The 18995-nt window shown below is 39.2% G+C and overlaps 1 protein-coding gene across 14 annotated transcripts in view; it reads right to left on the bottom strand.

The window, feature by feature from the left end:
- Window positions 1–18995, bottom strand: part of RBMS3 (RNA binding motif single stranded interacting protein 3) — a 715503-nt gene that overhangs the window by 100795 nt on the left and 595713 nt on the right. For 10 of the 14 annotated variants that reach the window (XM_033864509.2, XM_019946974.3, XM_033864508.2 and 7 more), the window contains exons 8-10: window positions 18887–18933; window positions 5694–5790; window positions 3426–3476 (exon numbers count right to left, since the gene is read on the bottom strand). In XM_033864509.2, coding sequence (XP_033720400.1) covers window positions 3426–3476; window positions 5694–5790; window positions 18887–18933 — 195 coding nt within the window. The remainder of the gene's footprint in view (window positions 1–3425; window positions 3477–5693; window positions 5791–18886; window positions 18934–18995) is intronic. The other 4 variants (XM_019946975.3, XM_033864512.2, XM_073810934.1 and 1 more) reach the window with 1 other exon arrangement.

The following is an 18995-nucleotide window of genomic DNA, read 5'->3' as shown; positions in this document are numbered from 1 at the left end:
ATTACCCCTCCCTAGTAGGGAAAGATTAGAGGCACTGCGCTCTACTTTAAGATTTGAATGAAGCACTGTGTCCTCTTCAGATATAAGCCTAGTTGAGAACTTGGGGCCCTCGAGTAGAGCCTAAAAAGAACCTGAAGGGCTCTTGCTGCAGTGTAGGAGGCCCTGTGATTCACGGTGATGGGGGAAGCATGCCTTTGCACCCTATACACAGAGAGCTTATCTGTGCGATTTTCTCAAAACAGTGGAAGAGAAAACGTGAGAAAGGAGAAAAGTTGTAAGCAAATCATTATTATGGGCAATATATTGGAGATGTGTAGCTATGGACACCTTGAATTTATTTGTAAAGTAGGTTCCAGTTACTGACATACAAGAGGTACCCAATGGGCCTTTATTTTTTATTTTCATTATTTTTATTATAGGTGTTGAAAGATTTAGGAAGTAAATGAGATAAACACCAATCTAAGCAATTTATCTTATTTATAGCCATAGAGGCTATGTCCACCAAACTCATTAGGAAAGTATGCTAAATAAGCAGTATGAATGTGGTAGAAATGGGTGATTATTGCTTTTTCTCAACTTCTTCCTATACCAACAGTCATTTTATGTAATTGGGCTAATCTAAAGCACAATGTGCAGTCATCTACTCATATAACTGAATAATGATAACAGTAATTTACTGAGTGTTTGCTATTTGTCTGGCATTATTTTAAGAGCTTTAAAGCCTTGCTTCATTTCATGAACCCAAACCATAATAATTTAGTCATGATTATATCCATATTACAGATGAGAAAACAGTGGCTCAGAAAGTTTAATTGCCCAAAGTCCTATAACAGAAAGGTTTTCCTCTCTCAAAGAGACTAACCAAGAATCCATGCTATTGGGACTTCCCTGGTGGTGCAGTGGTTAAGAATGCACCTGCCAATGCAGGGGACACAGGTTTGATCCCTAGTCTGGGAAGATCCCACATGCTGCAGAGCAACTAGGCCCATGCACCACAACTGACCCCACGTGCTACAACTACTGAAGCCCGTGCTCAGCAACAAAAGAAGCCACTGCAATGAAAAGCCCGTGCACTGCAACGAAGAGTAGCCCCCACTCGCTGCAACTAGAGAAAGCCCACGTGCAGCAACGAAGACCCAATGCAGCCAAAAAAGAAGAGTCCATGCTATTAATCACCACGTCATTCATTCCTTCCCTTCAGATCCAGGTATTTTATTTCTCCACCCTGGACTGCCTAATTATTTTTATGTTTTAGTATCACAGAGTGATTAATTTAACCAACCCCACTTTGATGATGAAACTAAGACCAGTTGGGTAAAGGTTCTTTATACAATAAATACAACCAACAAAACTGTTACAGGGAAACGACTGATGCTACAAATTGTGTTTCCATGATGCAGTTTAGCCAATTTTTCCATGTTAAAGATAACAAGGTGGTGGGCGCCCCAGCCACTCCTTTCCCCAGGAATCTGTCCAAGCCACAAGCATTACATCTTAAGGGGGGTGACCTAAGCTCAAATATCATGCAGAGTCTAGTCAGGGGAAGTGAAAAGATATTAGGGACCAGAAGCCATCGCAAGAAAGATCCTGGTGGGGGACAAATGAACACATACACACACACACACACACACACACACACACACACACAACTATTGCTAGGGGAAGATATACAAGAAATAATACATCCAAAAAATGGGTGAAGCTGGTCTGGGGAGAAGGAGAAGCTAATAAAACATTTAGCTAAGGCCCTGAGTGACAGTTGGAAAAAAACACATACAAATATCTTCCCATCTCCTCACAGCTCCAGAAGTACTATGGAATCTTACATACTTTGGTATCTGGAAAAATATTCAGATTTTGCCAGATGTGCATTCCTTTAGGCCACGATGAGATGATGCTTGACCTCAGCGTGAGGACTAAGCTAGCCTCAATGCTCTTCAAACACACACAATATTTTTTTAGAAGGTAGTTGTTTCCATCTATTGAATTCTACCTCACACCTGGGACGGAAAAGAACAGCCTGGATTCGTTGCATGTTGGTCTGATTTATACAACACAGATCAGATGAACTCAGGAAGCCCCCAAGGTATGTGAATAAGAGTAAATACGGGGATCTGCAGAATAGGGTCTAAAGTTCTGCTCTAGTAAGCTACATATATTTTATTCTTCAAATAAAAAGCAAACTATCAAAACACTAGGAGCAACATGGAGTGTTCCTTATTTTTTAAGAAAATGGACAAAGCTCAAATATGAAAGCCAGGTGCTGTGATCCTTTGAGTCCAGGAAATAGATGTCTGTGTATTTAACTCCCTGGTTTTTAATATGTGCTACCTTATTTACATTTAGCTTTGAAAAGGGTTAAAATGTAGCATTGCTTCTTCTTTGAACAACTAATACATTCAATAATAAGGATTAATGATAATAATAAGGTATAGTATGTCATACTTCAAACACTGTTTTCACATATTCTCTCTGTTTTGATCCTCTCCAAAGCCATGTTAAGTATAGTGACAGAAAAGGAAACAAAGTTACAGATTTGAACATACCCAGGAGAGTACAGCAGAGACCTTGTCACACAACTTTCCGCTGGGGATCTTTCCCCTATCTCACACTCCCATGAGTATATTGCTCTTGAAAGCTCCCTGGCTAGTACTTCTATAGAGCTCAAAAACATGGAAGACCTCGACAAAGATACATGGAATCAATAGCCTTCAGCCTGGATTCTAATGGAATAAGTAATATTATTTCCCTTGGGACTAACGTAATATTGTACCACAAAATGGGAAAGCTAGCTAGTAGAAAATAGAGTTCGAATATTTTGGGAAGAAATTTTCCACTAAAAGAAGAAGAGAATGGCTCTAGTTAGTTAACGTAAAAGTCATCTACCAACCTTGCTATCTATTATCTATCTGCATCTATTAGTAGACAAATACCTTCCTATTTCAAATATATTGCTTTGAGTCAACACTTAGCCATGCTACACAAAATCGTTCCCAAAGCACACCCAACTGCATCCGAAGAAAACAAAGCATAACAGGAGGAGAAGGACAACAGAAAGGCTTTCCTCCTATAATGGATTTAACTGTCCAGAGTTCACAATTCTGCATGAAGTAGACACTCCCCTTTCATAACAAATGGTAGACAGCAACATGAGCGTTTGATTGCTATCTCCTCCAATCAAGTTTGTTCTCTTCCTCCCTCTCTCTCTCTCTTCCTCTCTCAACTCTGTTTCACTCCATCACTATCACTCTATCTACTGTTTACACTTTTATAGAATTTCAGGAACAGCTTTGTATCTGGAAAATAGGGCTGCCAGAAAGAGGCATGGAATAGAACAAAAGCTTTACCCCAAAGCTTCTATGCATTACAAAAGCTTGCACTCGGATAATAGAAACATCGAGCCTCAGGTGACTGAGAACACTTACTGTTGGTTGCATAACGTATGGCGGATGAGGCATCCATGAAGTACTCTGGACCTATGCATCAAACAGCATTTATTAGAAGAAAGCAATCACAGAGAGAACTCGGTTCTTGCGTTCAGTGGAGTCACACTAGGTCATAAGAAAGTGGAGTCCACCTGACTTACAGCGAATCAGTGCTCAAAACTAAGGGTACAAAGGAAATTCTTGGACCTGATTCATTTGGTCCCTGAAACATGGTACAATGTAAAGCAAATTCCTACTTCCCTGGAGCTGGCTGTAGTGCCCACGTGGGCCAGGCTGGGCCATGGAGCACATTTGGAGGCTTCAGCGATCTCCTGTTTATAGGTCAACTTCCGGAAAGACCCGGGCGAATAAGGAAGGAGGCATTACTTAGCATGACTGCTAAGACTTCCTCTTTTTCTGTCATTGGTTCTAACTTCATATTCTCAAGTGATCCCATCTTGGAAATAAATCCAAGTGGTAAAAGTTGGGGAAGAATCAGAGAGATCAACCAGAAATTTTGGGGTATGTTTTGGGTTAAACCCTAGTTAAACAAGTCTGTGATTTTTCTCGCTCATGGTAATTGGTATGGCAAATAAAAATGAGTATATGAGCCAGCCAAGTGTTCTGAATGTTCGCCATCAGCCAAATGAGAAAGTCAGCTTCTAAGAGCTGATTGTGACATAGAGAGCCCCGAAGATTTTGTTTTCAATATACTCACGTCAATGAAATTGACAATGAACTTTAGATTAAAAAAAAAAAAAAAAGAAGTGGTGAAAAGCAAGAATCAACAACATAGGAAATTGCTCTAATTCCTTTTTTGAGAAAAGAGAGCCAGAGTTAAATTCCACTTATGAACCCTCCCAAAAGAAATGACTGTTCTGTGGAGATTTTATTCATGTCACCAAAGTGCTCTACAGTGGAGCTCAATGGGTGGTCTTGGCTGAAACAGAGGCCAAGATTAGAAAAAAATGGGTAAAAAACCAAAAAACACACATTACAACCAGGCAGGCCTGTAGGAAGAACAAAAACTGAACAGCATCTGCACTTAGCCTCATGGGTCCCAAGGAAAGGCAATTAAGAAATCAGCCATTCTGAGACCCTCTAATGCAATTCACACAAAAGTCTATTCCGCTCACCTGACAGGTATCAAGAATCTAAGTGCAGACACAGAATGAGAATGATCTGCTTTGGGGGGAATCAGTTAAGGACAAAAGTGCATAGTCTCAGGCATGATGCTCTGACAGCTGGGACCTCCTGATATGACGTATGTAGTGGATGAATAATGTGAAACTTCACTGAATTCGTAGCAGTCAGCAACATTACAGTTTTCCCTGTTGTAAACCCCCCACCCACCAACCATCTGCACAATATAGGGAAACACACGCAGGCACACAGTCACACTCTTGCTCTTTCTTTCTCTCTCCAAAGCTTTAAACAGTGACACTCAACACTCTTGGTAGCATTCATAGGCATTTTTTTCTATTTTGAATTAGAAGAATTGTCTGAAGAACTACATGAGGTAAAGAGAAGCAGGGAGAAATATCATATCTTTGATGACTCAAAGGAATAAGATAAGGAGCACTGTTTGAGGGAGAAGGATGGCTATTTCAATCCACCTGTGGACTTAGCATTACTAACTGGCTACAACATCTGGTTTAGGACACACACTGAGCCTCAGATTTTCTTGTGTTTCAACATGTGGAACCCCCGAGGTCTCTTTTGGCCTCTTTGGAACTGAGAATGAAGTAAGAGGAGGAAGTAGGAATTACTTTTACCCCTTTGATAATCTTCCCTATTTCTTGGAGCAAATGATTTTGCATCTATCCATGTAGCTTTCCATGGATACACAGAACGATTGTGACAAAATGAGATGACAATGATACAATATCCTGGAGGGCGTGCAGGGAGTTGCCAGAAATGTGTTCTCATAAAAGATACCCTAGGGAACAACAACCGAAATAACAGACAACACACAAAATAACCTCTCAGTGGTAAGAAAGCTGCACTAATGTTGGCTGGAAAGTAGCAAAATCATGAAAACTCAGCAGGAAGAATGGAAAGCTCAGTGGATTTTTATCATTCAGTGAAACAGATGCAAACAAGCCCTTGAAAGTGTAGGCTCAATGGATAGTTTGAGTATTATGACATTAAGATATGACTAAAGGGAAGACAACTTAAAACAAAAATCCTACTGTTTCCCTTTTGTCTTGATCTAGTCTGTTCCTGGCAAGAAAGGTTTCCCGGGAGGTGCAGGTAAACCGGACATACCTGGTATGTGGAGACAGGGGAAGCAGCAATGAATGGCGTGATGGGTGTCTGTGGAATCATGCGGTTGGTTGCAATACTGTACGGTGAAGAATAAAATCTGCAAACAGAAAAACAAAAAGAAGATTCATAGATTCATGAAGCTGATGCACGCCTGGCTGCTAACCAAACGCTACCACACACGTCTGGAGAAGACAGAGTTCCACCCTCATGTTGCCCATCAACTGTTAACAGGATCATGCAGGAGACTGATGGTCTTTGATTCCACAAGAAATAAGTTGTTCTGAATAAAATGACAATTTTGAGTCCTCTTATAAAATTGACTGCACAAAAATCTCTTAGGCCAGGTGAGTGTAATAGTATGTTTAACCAATAGCAGAGAAAAGCCATGGGCATTGTTTCTAAAGCTCCTTGAAAGAAAGGCAAAACCATAGCACCAAGCTTTATAAAGGTGGCTGGTGTTACACAGACAGAAATTGCATCTAGCCCTTCATTCAAGAAAGAGGATCAGGGCTTCCCTGGTGGCGCAGTGGTTGAGAGTCCGCCTGCCGATGCAGGGGACACGGGTTCGTGCCCCAGTCCGGGAAGATCCCACATGCTGCAGAGCGGCTGGGCCCGTGAGCCATGGCCGCTGAGCCTGCGCATCTGGAGCCTGTGCTCTGCAACGGGAGAGGCCACAACAGTGAGAGGCCCGTGTACCGCAAAAAAAAAAAAAAAAAAAAAAGAAGTAATACTTTGAGGAGAAACTGAAGCACAGTTTCCTATGAAATAGTATAGCTAAAGAAAAAAAAAAAAGAAATAGGATCAGCTTATAGAGAATTCTGGATAATTTGTGCTAGGCATGAATCCATGCCCTCAGGTAGAAACTAAGTACTTTCTTTCTCCATGAAAAGAGAAGGACAATTTGTGGACAATTTAGGTCTAGGTGAGGAAAGGAATCTTTTCTGGATTCAGTCAGGGCACTGATGGAGATTATGGACCGATGTGATATACCTCTGTACACGCTGTAAAAGGCACTGAGTTTTCTAGTCCTCCAGGGTCCTTCATTGAACAATTATAGAATAATACTGGGCAAGATCAGAGCTTCACAAATCAGAGGTGGGATGATCCTTCTGGAGATCTATTGAAGGACAGCTTTAACAGAGATCTATTAAAGGGTATCGAAAACACTTACAGGCCATCTCTGCTCAGACTTATACCCTGGAGTCCACAAGTTACCGAATGCTCAAATTCCTCAGCAGAATTTTAAATCATGTTTTTTTCTTTATGTCTCACTGGTAAGGGAAAGGCTAGAGTGACCAGCCACACATCGTGCAGACAAAACCAGGTGGGCTGTGATGGAGTATTTCACTGGTATCAGGATAGAATGCGAAAATGCCTCTCAGGGATCATGGAATCATTACTTCACTTTGCCATACTCTTAGCAAAAGTCAATTACTACTTTTAGTTTTCTTTCTTTCTTTCTTTCTTTCTTTCTTTCTTTCTTTCTTTCTTTCTTTCTTTCTTTCTTTTTCTTTCTTTCTTTCTTCCTTCCTTTCTTTCTTTCTTTCTTTTAAATAGTATGACTGAGGTTGGAGTTTTAGAGACAAAAACTTCATCATCTCTCAGGGGTCACTGATATTTTGAATAGAGGATCTCATGGGTCACCTTTCTAAAGAAGCATTCCATGAGAACCCCACTGAGTGTAGGGGGGCTGGATTTCAAGGTTGCCAGGTTTCAAAGAGTAAATTCTTTAAGCTTAGATCCTATACAAGTCTTCAAGCAAGGATTGGGGAACTAAGAGTCTTAAATTGATCTAGCTCTCAACAAGGATTATAAGGTCACAGTCTTTTGGTTAAAAAAGATGTAGCTGAAAAAATTACACCATTACACATTGCATCCTCCTTACTATCCATACCTATGCCTACAATACCTCTAAAATTTTAGAAAAAAGAATATTGACTATATACTCATTAAAATGGCCAAATTAAAAAAAAAGACAATCAGAGCTGTCAAGGATTCAGAGAAAGTGGAACTCTTTCATTGCTGGTGGAGATACAGGATGATACAGCCCTGTTAGAAAACAGTTTGGCAGTTTCTTATAAAGTTAAACATATACATAGCATATAACCCAACCATCCCACTGGTACATAGTAACTGAAGATAAATGAAAACTTGAGTTCACACAAAAACCTTAATGCAAATATTTATAGCAGCTTTATTTAATACTTGCCAAAAACTGGAAACAAGCCAAATATCCTTCAATTGAATTAATAAACTGTGGTCCATCCATACACTGGGATGCTACTAAACAATTAAAAGGAAAGAACTACTGATATATTTAACATGGTGAATCTTAAGTAAATTATGCTAAATGAAAGAAGTCGAACTCAAAAGTCTATATTTTATATCCATTTATATAATACTATGGAAAATGCAAAACTTTAAAGACCGAAAATAAATAATGGATGCCAAAGGCTGGGACTGGGGGAAGAGTCTGAGTGCACAGACACCTGAGGGAATTTTGGAAAGTGATGTAACTGTTCTATACCTTCATTGCTTGGTGGTTCCACAACTATGTGCTTGTCAGACCTCATAGAATTGTACACTCTTAAGAGTGAATACATACACAATATAAATTATAGTTAACAAATCTGACTTTAAAGTCAATTACTATGTAAGAAAACATCCATCCTTCCACTTTAAAAAATGTGTTGAACATTTACTATGTATACCAAAGATGGGTAGGACATCCTTTGAGTTTTTCTATTTAAGCATTTAAATTGAACCTTATCTATACATTAACCAGCCTAAAGTTGGTCAATGGCTTTCCGTTGCAATGAGAACAAAATTTGAATTCCTCATATTGATGAGCACAATCAGGCTATTGCCCACCTCTCTCCCCAGAGCCAACTAGGATCCAACCACACTGACCTTCATCTGTCACATGAGCCTGTCATTCTCACTCTCATCTTAGGCCACTATACTTACAATTCTCTCTACCTGGAATGGTTATTTCCCCAAATCACCCTAGAACTATCTCTTTCTCATTATTGATCTCACTCAACTTTCCCATCTTTTCAGAGGTCTCTAGTTAAAGTAGCAACCACCATCTCTGCCCCAATTGTTCTCTATTCCTTTCCTCTATTTTTTTTCATTGTTCTTATCACTATCTGAACTAGTAATTTTTAAAAATGTCTTTATATATGCTATGGACCAAATGTTTGTGTCCCTTTAAAATTCATATATTGAAGTCCTAATTTCCAAAGTGGCTGTATGTGGAGATGGAGCCTTTAAGGAAGAAACTAAGGTTAAATGAGCTCATGAGGGTGGGGCCCTAACCTCAAATGGCTAGTGCCCTTATAAGAAGAGGCATTAGAGTGCTTGCTCTCTCTCTATCCACATGCTCACATGGAGGAAAGGCTATGTGAGGACATAATGAGAAAGCAGCCTTGTAAAAGCCAGAAACTAAATCCCAAACTAAATCAGCCTGATCTTGGACTTCCAGCCTCCAGAACTGTGAGAAATATATTTCTGTTGTTTAAAGCCACACAATCAATGGCATTTTGTTACAGCAGTCAAGTTGACTAATGGAATGTATTTATTGATTATTTCTCCCTCTAGAATGTCAGCTTCAAGAGAGTTGAGGACACCTTGACTTTGTTGCCTAGAACAGAGCCTGGGACATAGTAAATACAGGCATACCTCATTTTATTGTGCTTTGCTGTATTACACTTCACAGATATTGCAACTTTTACAAATTGAAGGTTTGTGGCAACCCTGCATTGTCAGATGGTGCTTAGCATTTTTTAGCAATAAAATATTTTTAATTCATGTATGCACATTGTTTTTTTAGACATAATGCTTTGCACATTTAATAGACTACAGTCTAGTCCAAACATAACTTCTATATGCACTGGGAAATTTTAAAAAATTGTGTGACTCATTTTATTGAGGTATCTGCTTTATTGCAGTAGTCTGGAACTGAACCCACAGTGTCTCCAAGGTATGTCTTGCTTAATACCTGTAGGTTGAATGAATGAATAAATGAATGCAGAGCAGTTTAGAGAAATAAGTAGTGATTACAGTAGAGGCCGCCAGTGTCAAATTGGTGGGGGCACAGAAGATGGCTTCTGTTCAAATAGGCAGCTGAGAGGTGAGAACCCAGAGAAAATTGGCTGGCATCACATATCTGTAAATGCTCAGTGGAAGCTTAAACTAATGCCTGTTTTCTAAGCATGCAAAGGTACTGACAACCAGGGAAAACAGACCTTTTCTATAAAAATCATGGTTTGCATTAAAAAAAAAACGCTTTAGGTCTTATCTTTGACAGATTTTATTTATGAGTCAGTGAACAGAAAGACTTATTTGGGGCTCATAATAACATAGCAGGTACTCATGACCACTCCACAAACGGCCCTTTTCATTCACCATGCAAGTTTCTTAGAAACCCAGTTTCAGGCTCTTGTACCAACAGAGTGAATCATGCGTCACATTTTAGAGTGGCTGGTTTATTTTGCGAAATGTACCAATTGTCATATTAAAAATGAAAGCAGTAAGGATAGGATGGACTGGCAAAGTTTACAGGAAATTTTATGGGAAAAACAGCAGAAACATAAAGAAAACAGCCAAGTAAACGGATACTAACAAAGGGCACCCTTGGGGGAAATTTTTAGGCATTTTTGTTCTGTCCGCTCTAATACTATCCATCAAACAAGAATATTTCATACTTCCCAGCAAGTTCCAGTACTGCCCCTCAAATCAGAGAGTCATTTAGAACAGAAAATGTACTGAGAAGATCAGACTCAGCACACTGTCTTGATCCCCTAATTCTGGTATTCTGAAATAGGCTCTCCCCAAATCCAAACATAAACCGGATGAATTCACAGGAAACCTTTGCTTAAACCATGACAGGAGAGGATATTATTGAATCTCAGGCTTAAAGGCACCATATCTAAAGAAAATGCACCTAGCCAGACTCCAAAGAGAGAACTGCAGAATGAATTTCCCAATCTCTTCACTTTTTCTCAATCCCTGCCATGTATCCTTCATGGTTTAAAAACACTCTCACATGGCCATCACATTTAAAAAGAAGAAGAAAGAAAGAAAGAACGTCCAAATAAATACTTCAAGAATAGGTGTCCTGTTTTGGGGGAACAGGAAAGATGAAATTGACAGCACTTTTTGGCCATAATAACAAAGCTAAGGTCATTCTAAACATGTGACTTAATGTTTTTGTATCTGGTTATTTATGCATTATGCCTTGCAAATGCTATTATAGAAAACTGGGAATGAATTTTTAGCTAACCACTTTTCTGGGAAGAGTTTACTCCCCTAAGATATTTCTTTGCCAAAATGTACATAGCGAATCCACAAGTGTATGACAAGTATTCCTTTTCTACCTTGTTCTAAACTAAAAGGGATTTTGCTTCCCAGGGGACATTTGGCAGGATCTGGAGATATTTTTGGTTGTCACAACTGGGTCAGGGGGCTGCTACTGGCATCTGTTTGGTAGAGGTCTGGGATGCTACTAAATACAGTACAGCTCCCACCCAAAAAATGATCTGGTCCAAAATGTCACTAGTGTCAAGGTTGAGAAACTGTTGCAGGAATGCGAACTAGTTATCTCTGGAGAGGTTTCCCATGAACAAAATTCCAAATGCTAAAGGGGCTAAATGGGTTAACTAAAAATGATCTATCTGTAGAACTCTAAGCCAGCCTCTGAAAAAAGTTATATATATATATATATATATATTTTTTTTTTTTTTTGTGGTACGTGGGCCTCTCACTGTTGTGGCCTCTCCCGTTGCGGAGCACAGGCTCCGGACGCGCAGGCCCAGTGGCCATGGGTTACGGGCCCAGCCGCTCCGCGGCACGTGGGATCTTCCCGGACCGGGGCACGAACCTGTGTCCCCTGCATCGGCAGGCGGACTCCAAACCACTGCACCACCAGGGAAGCCCTGAAAAAAGCAATATTTTTAAGGAACGCAAAGGGTTATTTGGTTTTCTGGCATGTAAAGCAAGTGGGCTCCAGAAGTCCAGAAAATGGAAGTCTAGGTCACTAATAGGACATTATTTTGGCTGCAGAAGAGTCATCTTCAGGGGATTTGGCAGTCAGTAGTAATATGGTGAAACCTTATTTCACTGACAATACAAATAACATGTATATATCAATAACCCCAGGGTAGGATGTTTTTTAATGCAGAAAACCACACACAATCCTATTTGCCCACTGAAGTAAACAGCCCTGCCTTGTCTTTCATGTCCATAGGCAATTTTGTTGGAGTCAGAACCACAAATACTATCCTCAGGGCAACACTATAGCACAAGATTAATAAGTTATTGGTCATTTTTATTGCAATGCCAACGTATCCTTCACACTATATTCCTTTCCTAGTGTAATAAGATAAGGTTTCTGTATCACTTAATATCAAATGCCCATATAAAACAGCTGGCAAACCAAGGCTACAGAAAACATTTTTTTTCACATCTCTCCCAAGAATCCATTTTCTTCAAATAAAACAATCCAAAAGGCTTTTACACAGAAGCCCTTAGTGAAAAGATCACAGGAAAGTTGCGATTTTGACTATGGGGGAGGAATTATTTCCCACCTCCCATGCTCATAGTTGAAAGTGGTGGAATTTCATATTGGACTGTTAAAAAAGCAATAGGGCAATAGTAATAACACATTATAGAGTTATGCCAGATAGCTCCGAAAGAAGAATGGACATTTTTATTTTCCTAAGTTAGCCTATAGTAAAACGTACCAAGCGTTTTACTTTTCCATTGTGACCCAGAAATTTCTTCACTGTAACCTTCAAAGCCTTAGATAAAAGTGACATTGAATTAATTTTTTTAAAGTGATAATTTGTGTAGATTCAAGCAGATGACACAACTGACATTTTTTACTGCCTACATGCAAGCAGCTCAGATACACCATGGTCCATGTTTACAAGTGTTTGTTCTTCATTAGAGAAATATCAAGCTTAATTTGGGAGTACTTATTTCAGTTTTATGTTGCTGTATTCAGGTTGAGGTTATAGAATTCAGAACATATAACCGTTGACACAATTAAGCTACCAACTATTCCTGAGACACATATTTGGATTTGATACTCAGAAACCTCTATGGCTGAGTGCAGTTAAGGGATGCCACAGGATCATAACATATGTTCTTTTTTTTTTTTAATTGAAGTATAGTTGATTTACAACGTTGCGTTAATATCTTCTGTACAGCAAAGTGATTCAGTTATACACACACACACACACACACACACACACACACACATTCTTTTTTATATTCTTTTCCATTATGGTTTATTGCAGGATATTGAATATAGTTCCCTGTGCTATACAGTAGGACCTTGTTGTTTATCCCTTCTATATATAATAGTTTGCATCTGCTCACCCCAAACTACATAGGGTTGCCCTATGATCCAGCAATCCCACTTTTGGGTATATATCCAGACAAAACTATGGTTCAAAAAGATAAAATATGATCTTTAGTGGTGACATGGCACATCTCCAGGAGGACAAGCTCATGTCACTGTTCCATCACGAAGCCTTCAGAATTCCTCATTAGAATGTAACTGCCTTTTCTCTGTAGTCCTATGACATTAATTTTCTTTATTTTTCTTTGTGAAAAGAATAGAAAAATATAAACAGTGAAAAATAAGTCTCCCTCTCACCCCTACTTCTCGGTACTCTGTTGGCTCTCCCCAGAGAACCACTGTCACCATGTCTTGTGTATTCTTTCAGAAATATTTTATACATATAAAAGTTAATACATACATAAATCTCATAGCACTTTGTGCTTCTGTCACAATACTACTTGCATTGTATCTAGAATTTGCATGCGTGCCCATTGTTCCTAACAGGATGGGAAATATGTTTTTTCAAATTTGCATCACCAGAATGATTTTAAATGGTACAATAGATAAGTATTCAAATGATAAAATTTGTTAATCTGAGTCAGCATTAAGCGACCTTTAACAATATCAACTGGATTGGAGTCAGCTGCAACTGTATCTTTGGATACATTTGTTCTACATAAAATGGGATCAGTTTCTTCTCTACAGCAGTAAATATTTATCTCTCTGTTAGGTTACCGCTCTCTGAGTTAGGTTTGCCTACTGGATCGAATACAGCAATGTAACTAGGAGTAAATGCTTGACTCTGGATATTCATGTTCCATTCCTTCATATGCTAAGTGAATTTTCTAAATCAGCTTCCCCACTTCAAAGAGGTACATGCTGACAATAACTCAAGGAACAGTATGTTGAGGAATCATTTGTGGTTATTTTGGCATCTTAACATCCATAGAAATGACTATTCTTCTACTCCCCATTATTTAAATGTTACCATATAAGGCGATAAAACCAAAGATGAACAAAACATTTTAAAAGTCATCTACATGAAGAAATATCAAGTGAATAAGGTTAGTGAGCTACAATCTTCTGATCTCTTCCATTTCATGAAATAAAGTTTCTACCTTCTTGGCACCAACAACACAATGGATAGTCTAAGCCTTCTGAAATTCCATTCTTAACCCAGGACGTGAGAAACTCATGTGCAGTTTGGCTCCTTTGGGTGAAACTGCAGGTTGCATTTAAGTAGGATCAAAGCAGAAATAGAGACACAGACATTGAGAACAAACGTATGGATACCAAGGCGGCCGGGGGATGAGTTGGGAGATGGGGATTGACATATGTACACTATTGATACTACGTATAAAATAGATAACTAATGAGAACCTACTGTATAGCACAGGGAACTCTACTCAATGCTCTGCAGTGACCCAAATGAGAAGGAAATCCAAAAAAGAGGGGATATATGTATAGCTGATTCAATTTGCTGTACTGTGTAAACTAACACAATATTGTAAAGCAACTATACTCCAATAAAAAAAATAATAAAGCGTATTAGATTTGGGTGTTACATGGGGACAGAGTGGCTTGATGCCAGGAAGGGGAATGGTTTCCCTAATGCCACCTTGCTGGAGCCAAGCAGACGTCATCAGTCACATTTTCTGTATCTGATTTGGCATTCATAGTACTAAGTTAAACAGTCTATAAAGATGAATAAGACATGGAACCTGACTTCAGAGTTAATAGTCCATCAAGGAAATAAATATGATGTCAACAGCTACATGATAAAAAGACTGTCAGTGTATCATGGTCACATGAAACGTAGTGTAACAATAGTGTCAATATTGACAATGAAGATCACATTGTGCCATGCAGGGGTCCTTTGATCTTTACAAAGTCTTATGAAAAGGTACTGTTACTATCATCTCCACAGAGGAGGAAACTAAAGCACAAACAACTTGCCCATGTCTGGTAAATGACAGAATTTGGATGTGCTCCTGGGCAGGCTGGTTTTGGAGTCTGAACTCCTAACCACTGCTTAAACTGTGTCTCTTACGATTAATTGTGTAATTAGCTCTGCCTGGTATGATTTAATGGTGTTCTTTATTTTATGTATTTATTATTTTATTTGGCTACATTGGGTGTTCATTGCTGCGCGTGGGCTTTCTCTAGTTGCGTTGAGTGGGGGCTACTCTTCATTGCGGTGCGCAGGCTTCTCATTGCGGTGGCTTCCCTTGTTGCAGAGCGTGGGCTCTAGGTGCATGGGCTTCAGTAGTTGTGGCATGCGGGCTCAGTAGTTGTGGCTCGTGGACTCTAGAGCACAGACTCAGTAGTTGTGGCACGCGGGCTTAGTTGCTCCACAGCATGTGGGATCTTCCCAGACCAGGGCTTGATTCTTAACCACTGTGCCACCAGGGAAGTCCCTAATGGTGTTCTTTAAATGAGAGCAGTGAAAGAAAGAAAGAAGGAAGGAAGAAAGGGACGGAGGGAGGGAGGGAGGAAAGAAGGGAGGAAGGAAGGAATTAGGAAGGAAGGAAGAATATCACCATTCTCTCCAGGCAGAGAGAATTCCATGAGCAACAAGACACACGGGTTAAAGTAGCTTGGGATTCTCTGAGAATCAAAGAAGGTCCAGTTCAGTTGCAGGAACCAAATCACAGAGTTCTTTTTGTGCCATTCTTGGAAGTTTGAGTTCTGTTCTGCAGTTAGTAAAGTCCACATAATATATTAAACCAGGCAGGTGGATGATTACTGATTGCTTTTTGCTTTAAAAAATTATTCAAAAAGCAATGTGAAAATGGTTTGGAGGTCAGTTATATTAGAAGCAAGTAAAAGCTTAGTACAGGTAGGGACTGGTGATTGAATAAACTCAACCAGTGGCAGGGAGGCAGAGCTGGGTTGAAGATACAGTTCAAAGACAGATGGAGTAAGTTTTAAGGACCAATTTTATTATAAAGAATGTTTTAGGAGAGAACACCCAGAGAACTGGAATTTATGGCTTAAATGGCTTTAGAGTGTATTTTTAAAAAAGGAACAAGTAATTTGATCTTGTTTTTCATTTGATTTGGTTTGTATGCTGAAAGATTGATTGAAGATAATGACCTCACTTTGGGACAAAGATATCCAGGAGCAGCACCTAATGCAGTTAGACACACAGGTGATTTTTTTTTGCATCTAGTTATGAACTTGAAGTATGGACTTGGGAATCTTCAGTTCCTAAAAGCAGGAGGAGTGGATGAGATCAACTGGAGAGAACACAGAGTGAGAAAAGACTAAACCCTGAGAAAGATTAGTAAAAGTGGGCAGAAGAGGAGGAATCCGCAGACACCAAGTGAGCAGTGCAAGGGGAAAGCAAGGCGGATCAGCAAAGGATGGAGTGGTGAAATCTAAGAAATAAGAAATTTTCATGAAGCTGTAAATGGTAACAATAACAACAACAACAACAGAAAGTCAAATGATGCAAGATCTCAAACAGTATAAGGACTAAGAATGTGTCAGTTACAACTGACAAATTTGGAGATGAATTTGGACAAAAAAATTTGGACAAAAAAATTTGGACAAATTTTCTTCTCAAATTTGGAGACACCAATAGGGAAAATTCCAGTCAAGTCTGAGACCAGAATTCACACTTTAATGGGCTTAATTAGAGACAATATGGGAAGACAGTGTGTATAGAAAACTGGGGTTGTTTACCAGTGAAAAGAAAGCTGAAAGAGTGTGGTCAGTAGAAGTGATCTCATGGGCAGAAAAGGATTGTTTTGCTTCTACCTTCTTTACAGGTGGGAGAGACTCGAGTATTTTACAGGCTGAAAGGAATATTCAGTAGACAAGACAGTATTGAAGACAGGGACTGCTGGATGACACAAAGTTCTTTATCAGATGACAGGAGATAAAATAAAGAAGATGGTATTCTCAGCATCTTAACTACAATTTGTTTCCTGAGGGAAATATTCATTGTTGTAAATGTCTAAGTGGACAGTGGAGAGGATGAACCACTTTTGCAACTGTTGAAATAGTTCAAAGAATAGAATGTTATACTGTTACTATAAGGTTCAGACAAAGATGTCACAGAAGGCAGACGTATGTACTTGCAGTCGACCTCTATACGGTATAGATGGTGACCTGGGAAGGGAGACATGCGCCCTGTGTACTAGGCAGTCCTCACTGCCTCTAATATGGCACCACCCAAAGTTCACTTTGGGCTGCTCGGATTGCAGGCTGAAATCTCAATTTTTTTCTCTGTACGTTTGTAATGGATCAGGATGAAAACTTGGAAAGTTAGGTCTTTGGGAAAACAAATTCAGATTTTAAATTGTGCACTGGAAAGATGACTGACTAAAGCAGAGCATTCACTCTCTCCAGTCCGGACCTAGGCCACTGGGGCATCTCCAGTCCTTGACACCATGTGCCATTAAATTACAAATGTAAAATACTTGGTACTTAGTATGTGTTCAACAAATGTCATTCCCTTACATTATAATACCTGTTTTCTGTCACTGTCGCTGAGCATATATATATAATATATATATAATATATATATATAATAATGCCTTATTCTATGCCTTTTGAGTTAACTATTTTATTTTCCCAACTATACAGTACGATTCTAGAGGACTTTATTTCATGTCTTTACATCTTGTCTTTTGTTCTTCTGACCACCAAGTTTAAAGTGCCTTGTTGGAAATAAGAGAAGGCTTATTGGATAAATGAAAGGATATTCTTAAGTTTCACTCCTAGAGAAGTTTTAATGAACAAAGGACAAAGGACTAGACTCTTACCCTAGACTACCAACCATGTTGACTCTTTCATGGAAGGATAGACCATGAGTTTCTTGAGGGCAAAGCCCTTGTCTCATACATTGTTTTCTTTAACCTATAGAGCATAGTACTGTGCTTGGCAGACTCATTGGGTGTTTACTGAATAAGTAAATAAATGACCCCCTGAATGAATAACTATAAAAATAAGAGGGAGCTAAACATTTTCTACATCCCACAGGTGTTCATTAGATGCAGCTGACTAAACAGAAAAATGGAGTTTAATTCCTTCTATCCTCTAAGTTGATCTTAAGTGAGACCTTCATTCTGATTGATTCTTTAATGAGACTGAAAGACAGAAAACTGAAAGCCATGGAGAAATCTAAGATAAAAGGGTGTGAAAATAAAAATAATACTTATTCTTTGGTTTGTTGGTCCATTGCAGGATGGCCAAACTAAAGAAAAGAAATTGCAAAGTAAGAAGAAAGTTTCAACCAAAGAATATTCAGAATGACAGAATTTTAGAGAGGCCAGATCGTGTAGCTTAAGTCTGATTTTTCAGAGGAGAATTTTAGGCTATGTGACTTGTTCTAAGTAAGAGGCTGCAAGTTTCCAGGTGTTTATTACGATGAAGAATGAAAATGCAATCACCACGCTACTAACTTGACTCTGTCCGTTACCCTTCCCCTGATAGCCAGAAGGCAAGAGTGGAAGCACTGTTAATGTCAAAATGAACCTGGGCACATGCTAAAACTACTGAAGTCTAAACTCTAGAGTTATTAGTAGGAGCGACACTCTTACCATAGCGATACACGGACACTTCTCCCAGACCAGTCTATCTACATACACCCCCCTTCAAATCCTACTCCTTACTATTTCTCAGATGAGAAAGGGAGAGACAGAATGTGGGCAGAAGCACTGTAAGAATGGGTCACATGGGGGGTGCCATGAAATAAGTGTCACTCACAGGAAGAAAAAAATACAATGATGAGAAAGGTTTAAAACAAAAAGAAAGATTTGAATATTTTTCTTCAGTACTGATGTCAGAGTTCAAAGATACCTTAGCAATTAAAATAGAGAAAATGTAGTCTACTTACCCATTCTGTATGGCAGCTGTGGGGTCATAGGTCAGAGCCATGCCAGCCTGTATACGGGGGGAAGAGGGGAGAAAATGGATCTTAACATTTTTATGGTGGTGTCCAAAGC

Source organism: Tursiops truncatus, chromosome 10 (genome assembly GCF_011762595.2).
Source record: "Tursiops truncatus isolate mTurTru1 chromosome 10, mTurTru1.mat.Y, whole genome shotgun sequence".
Lineage (NCBI taxonomy): Eukaryota > Metazoa > Chordata > Mammalia > Artiodactyla > Delphinidae > Tursiops > Tursiops truncatus.
Note: the sequence above shows the minus strand (reverse complement) of the source record. Positions and strands in the feature narration are given on the sequence as shown.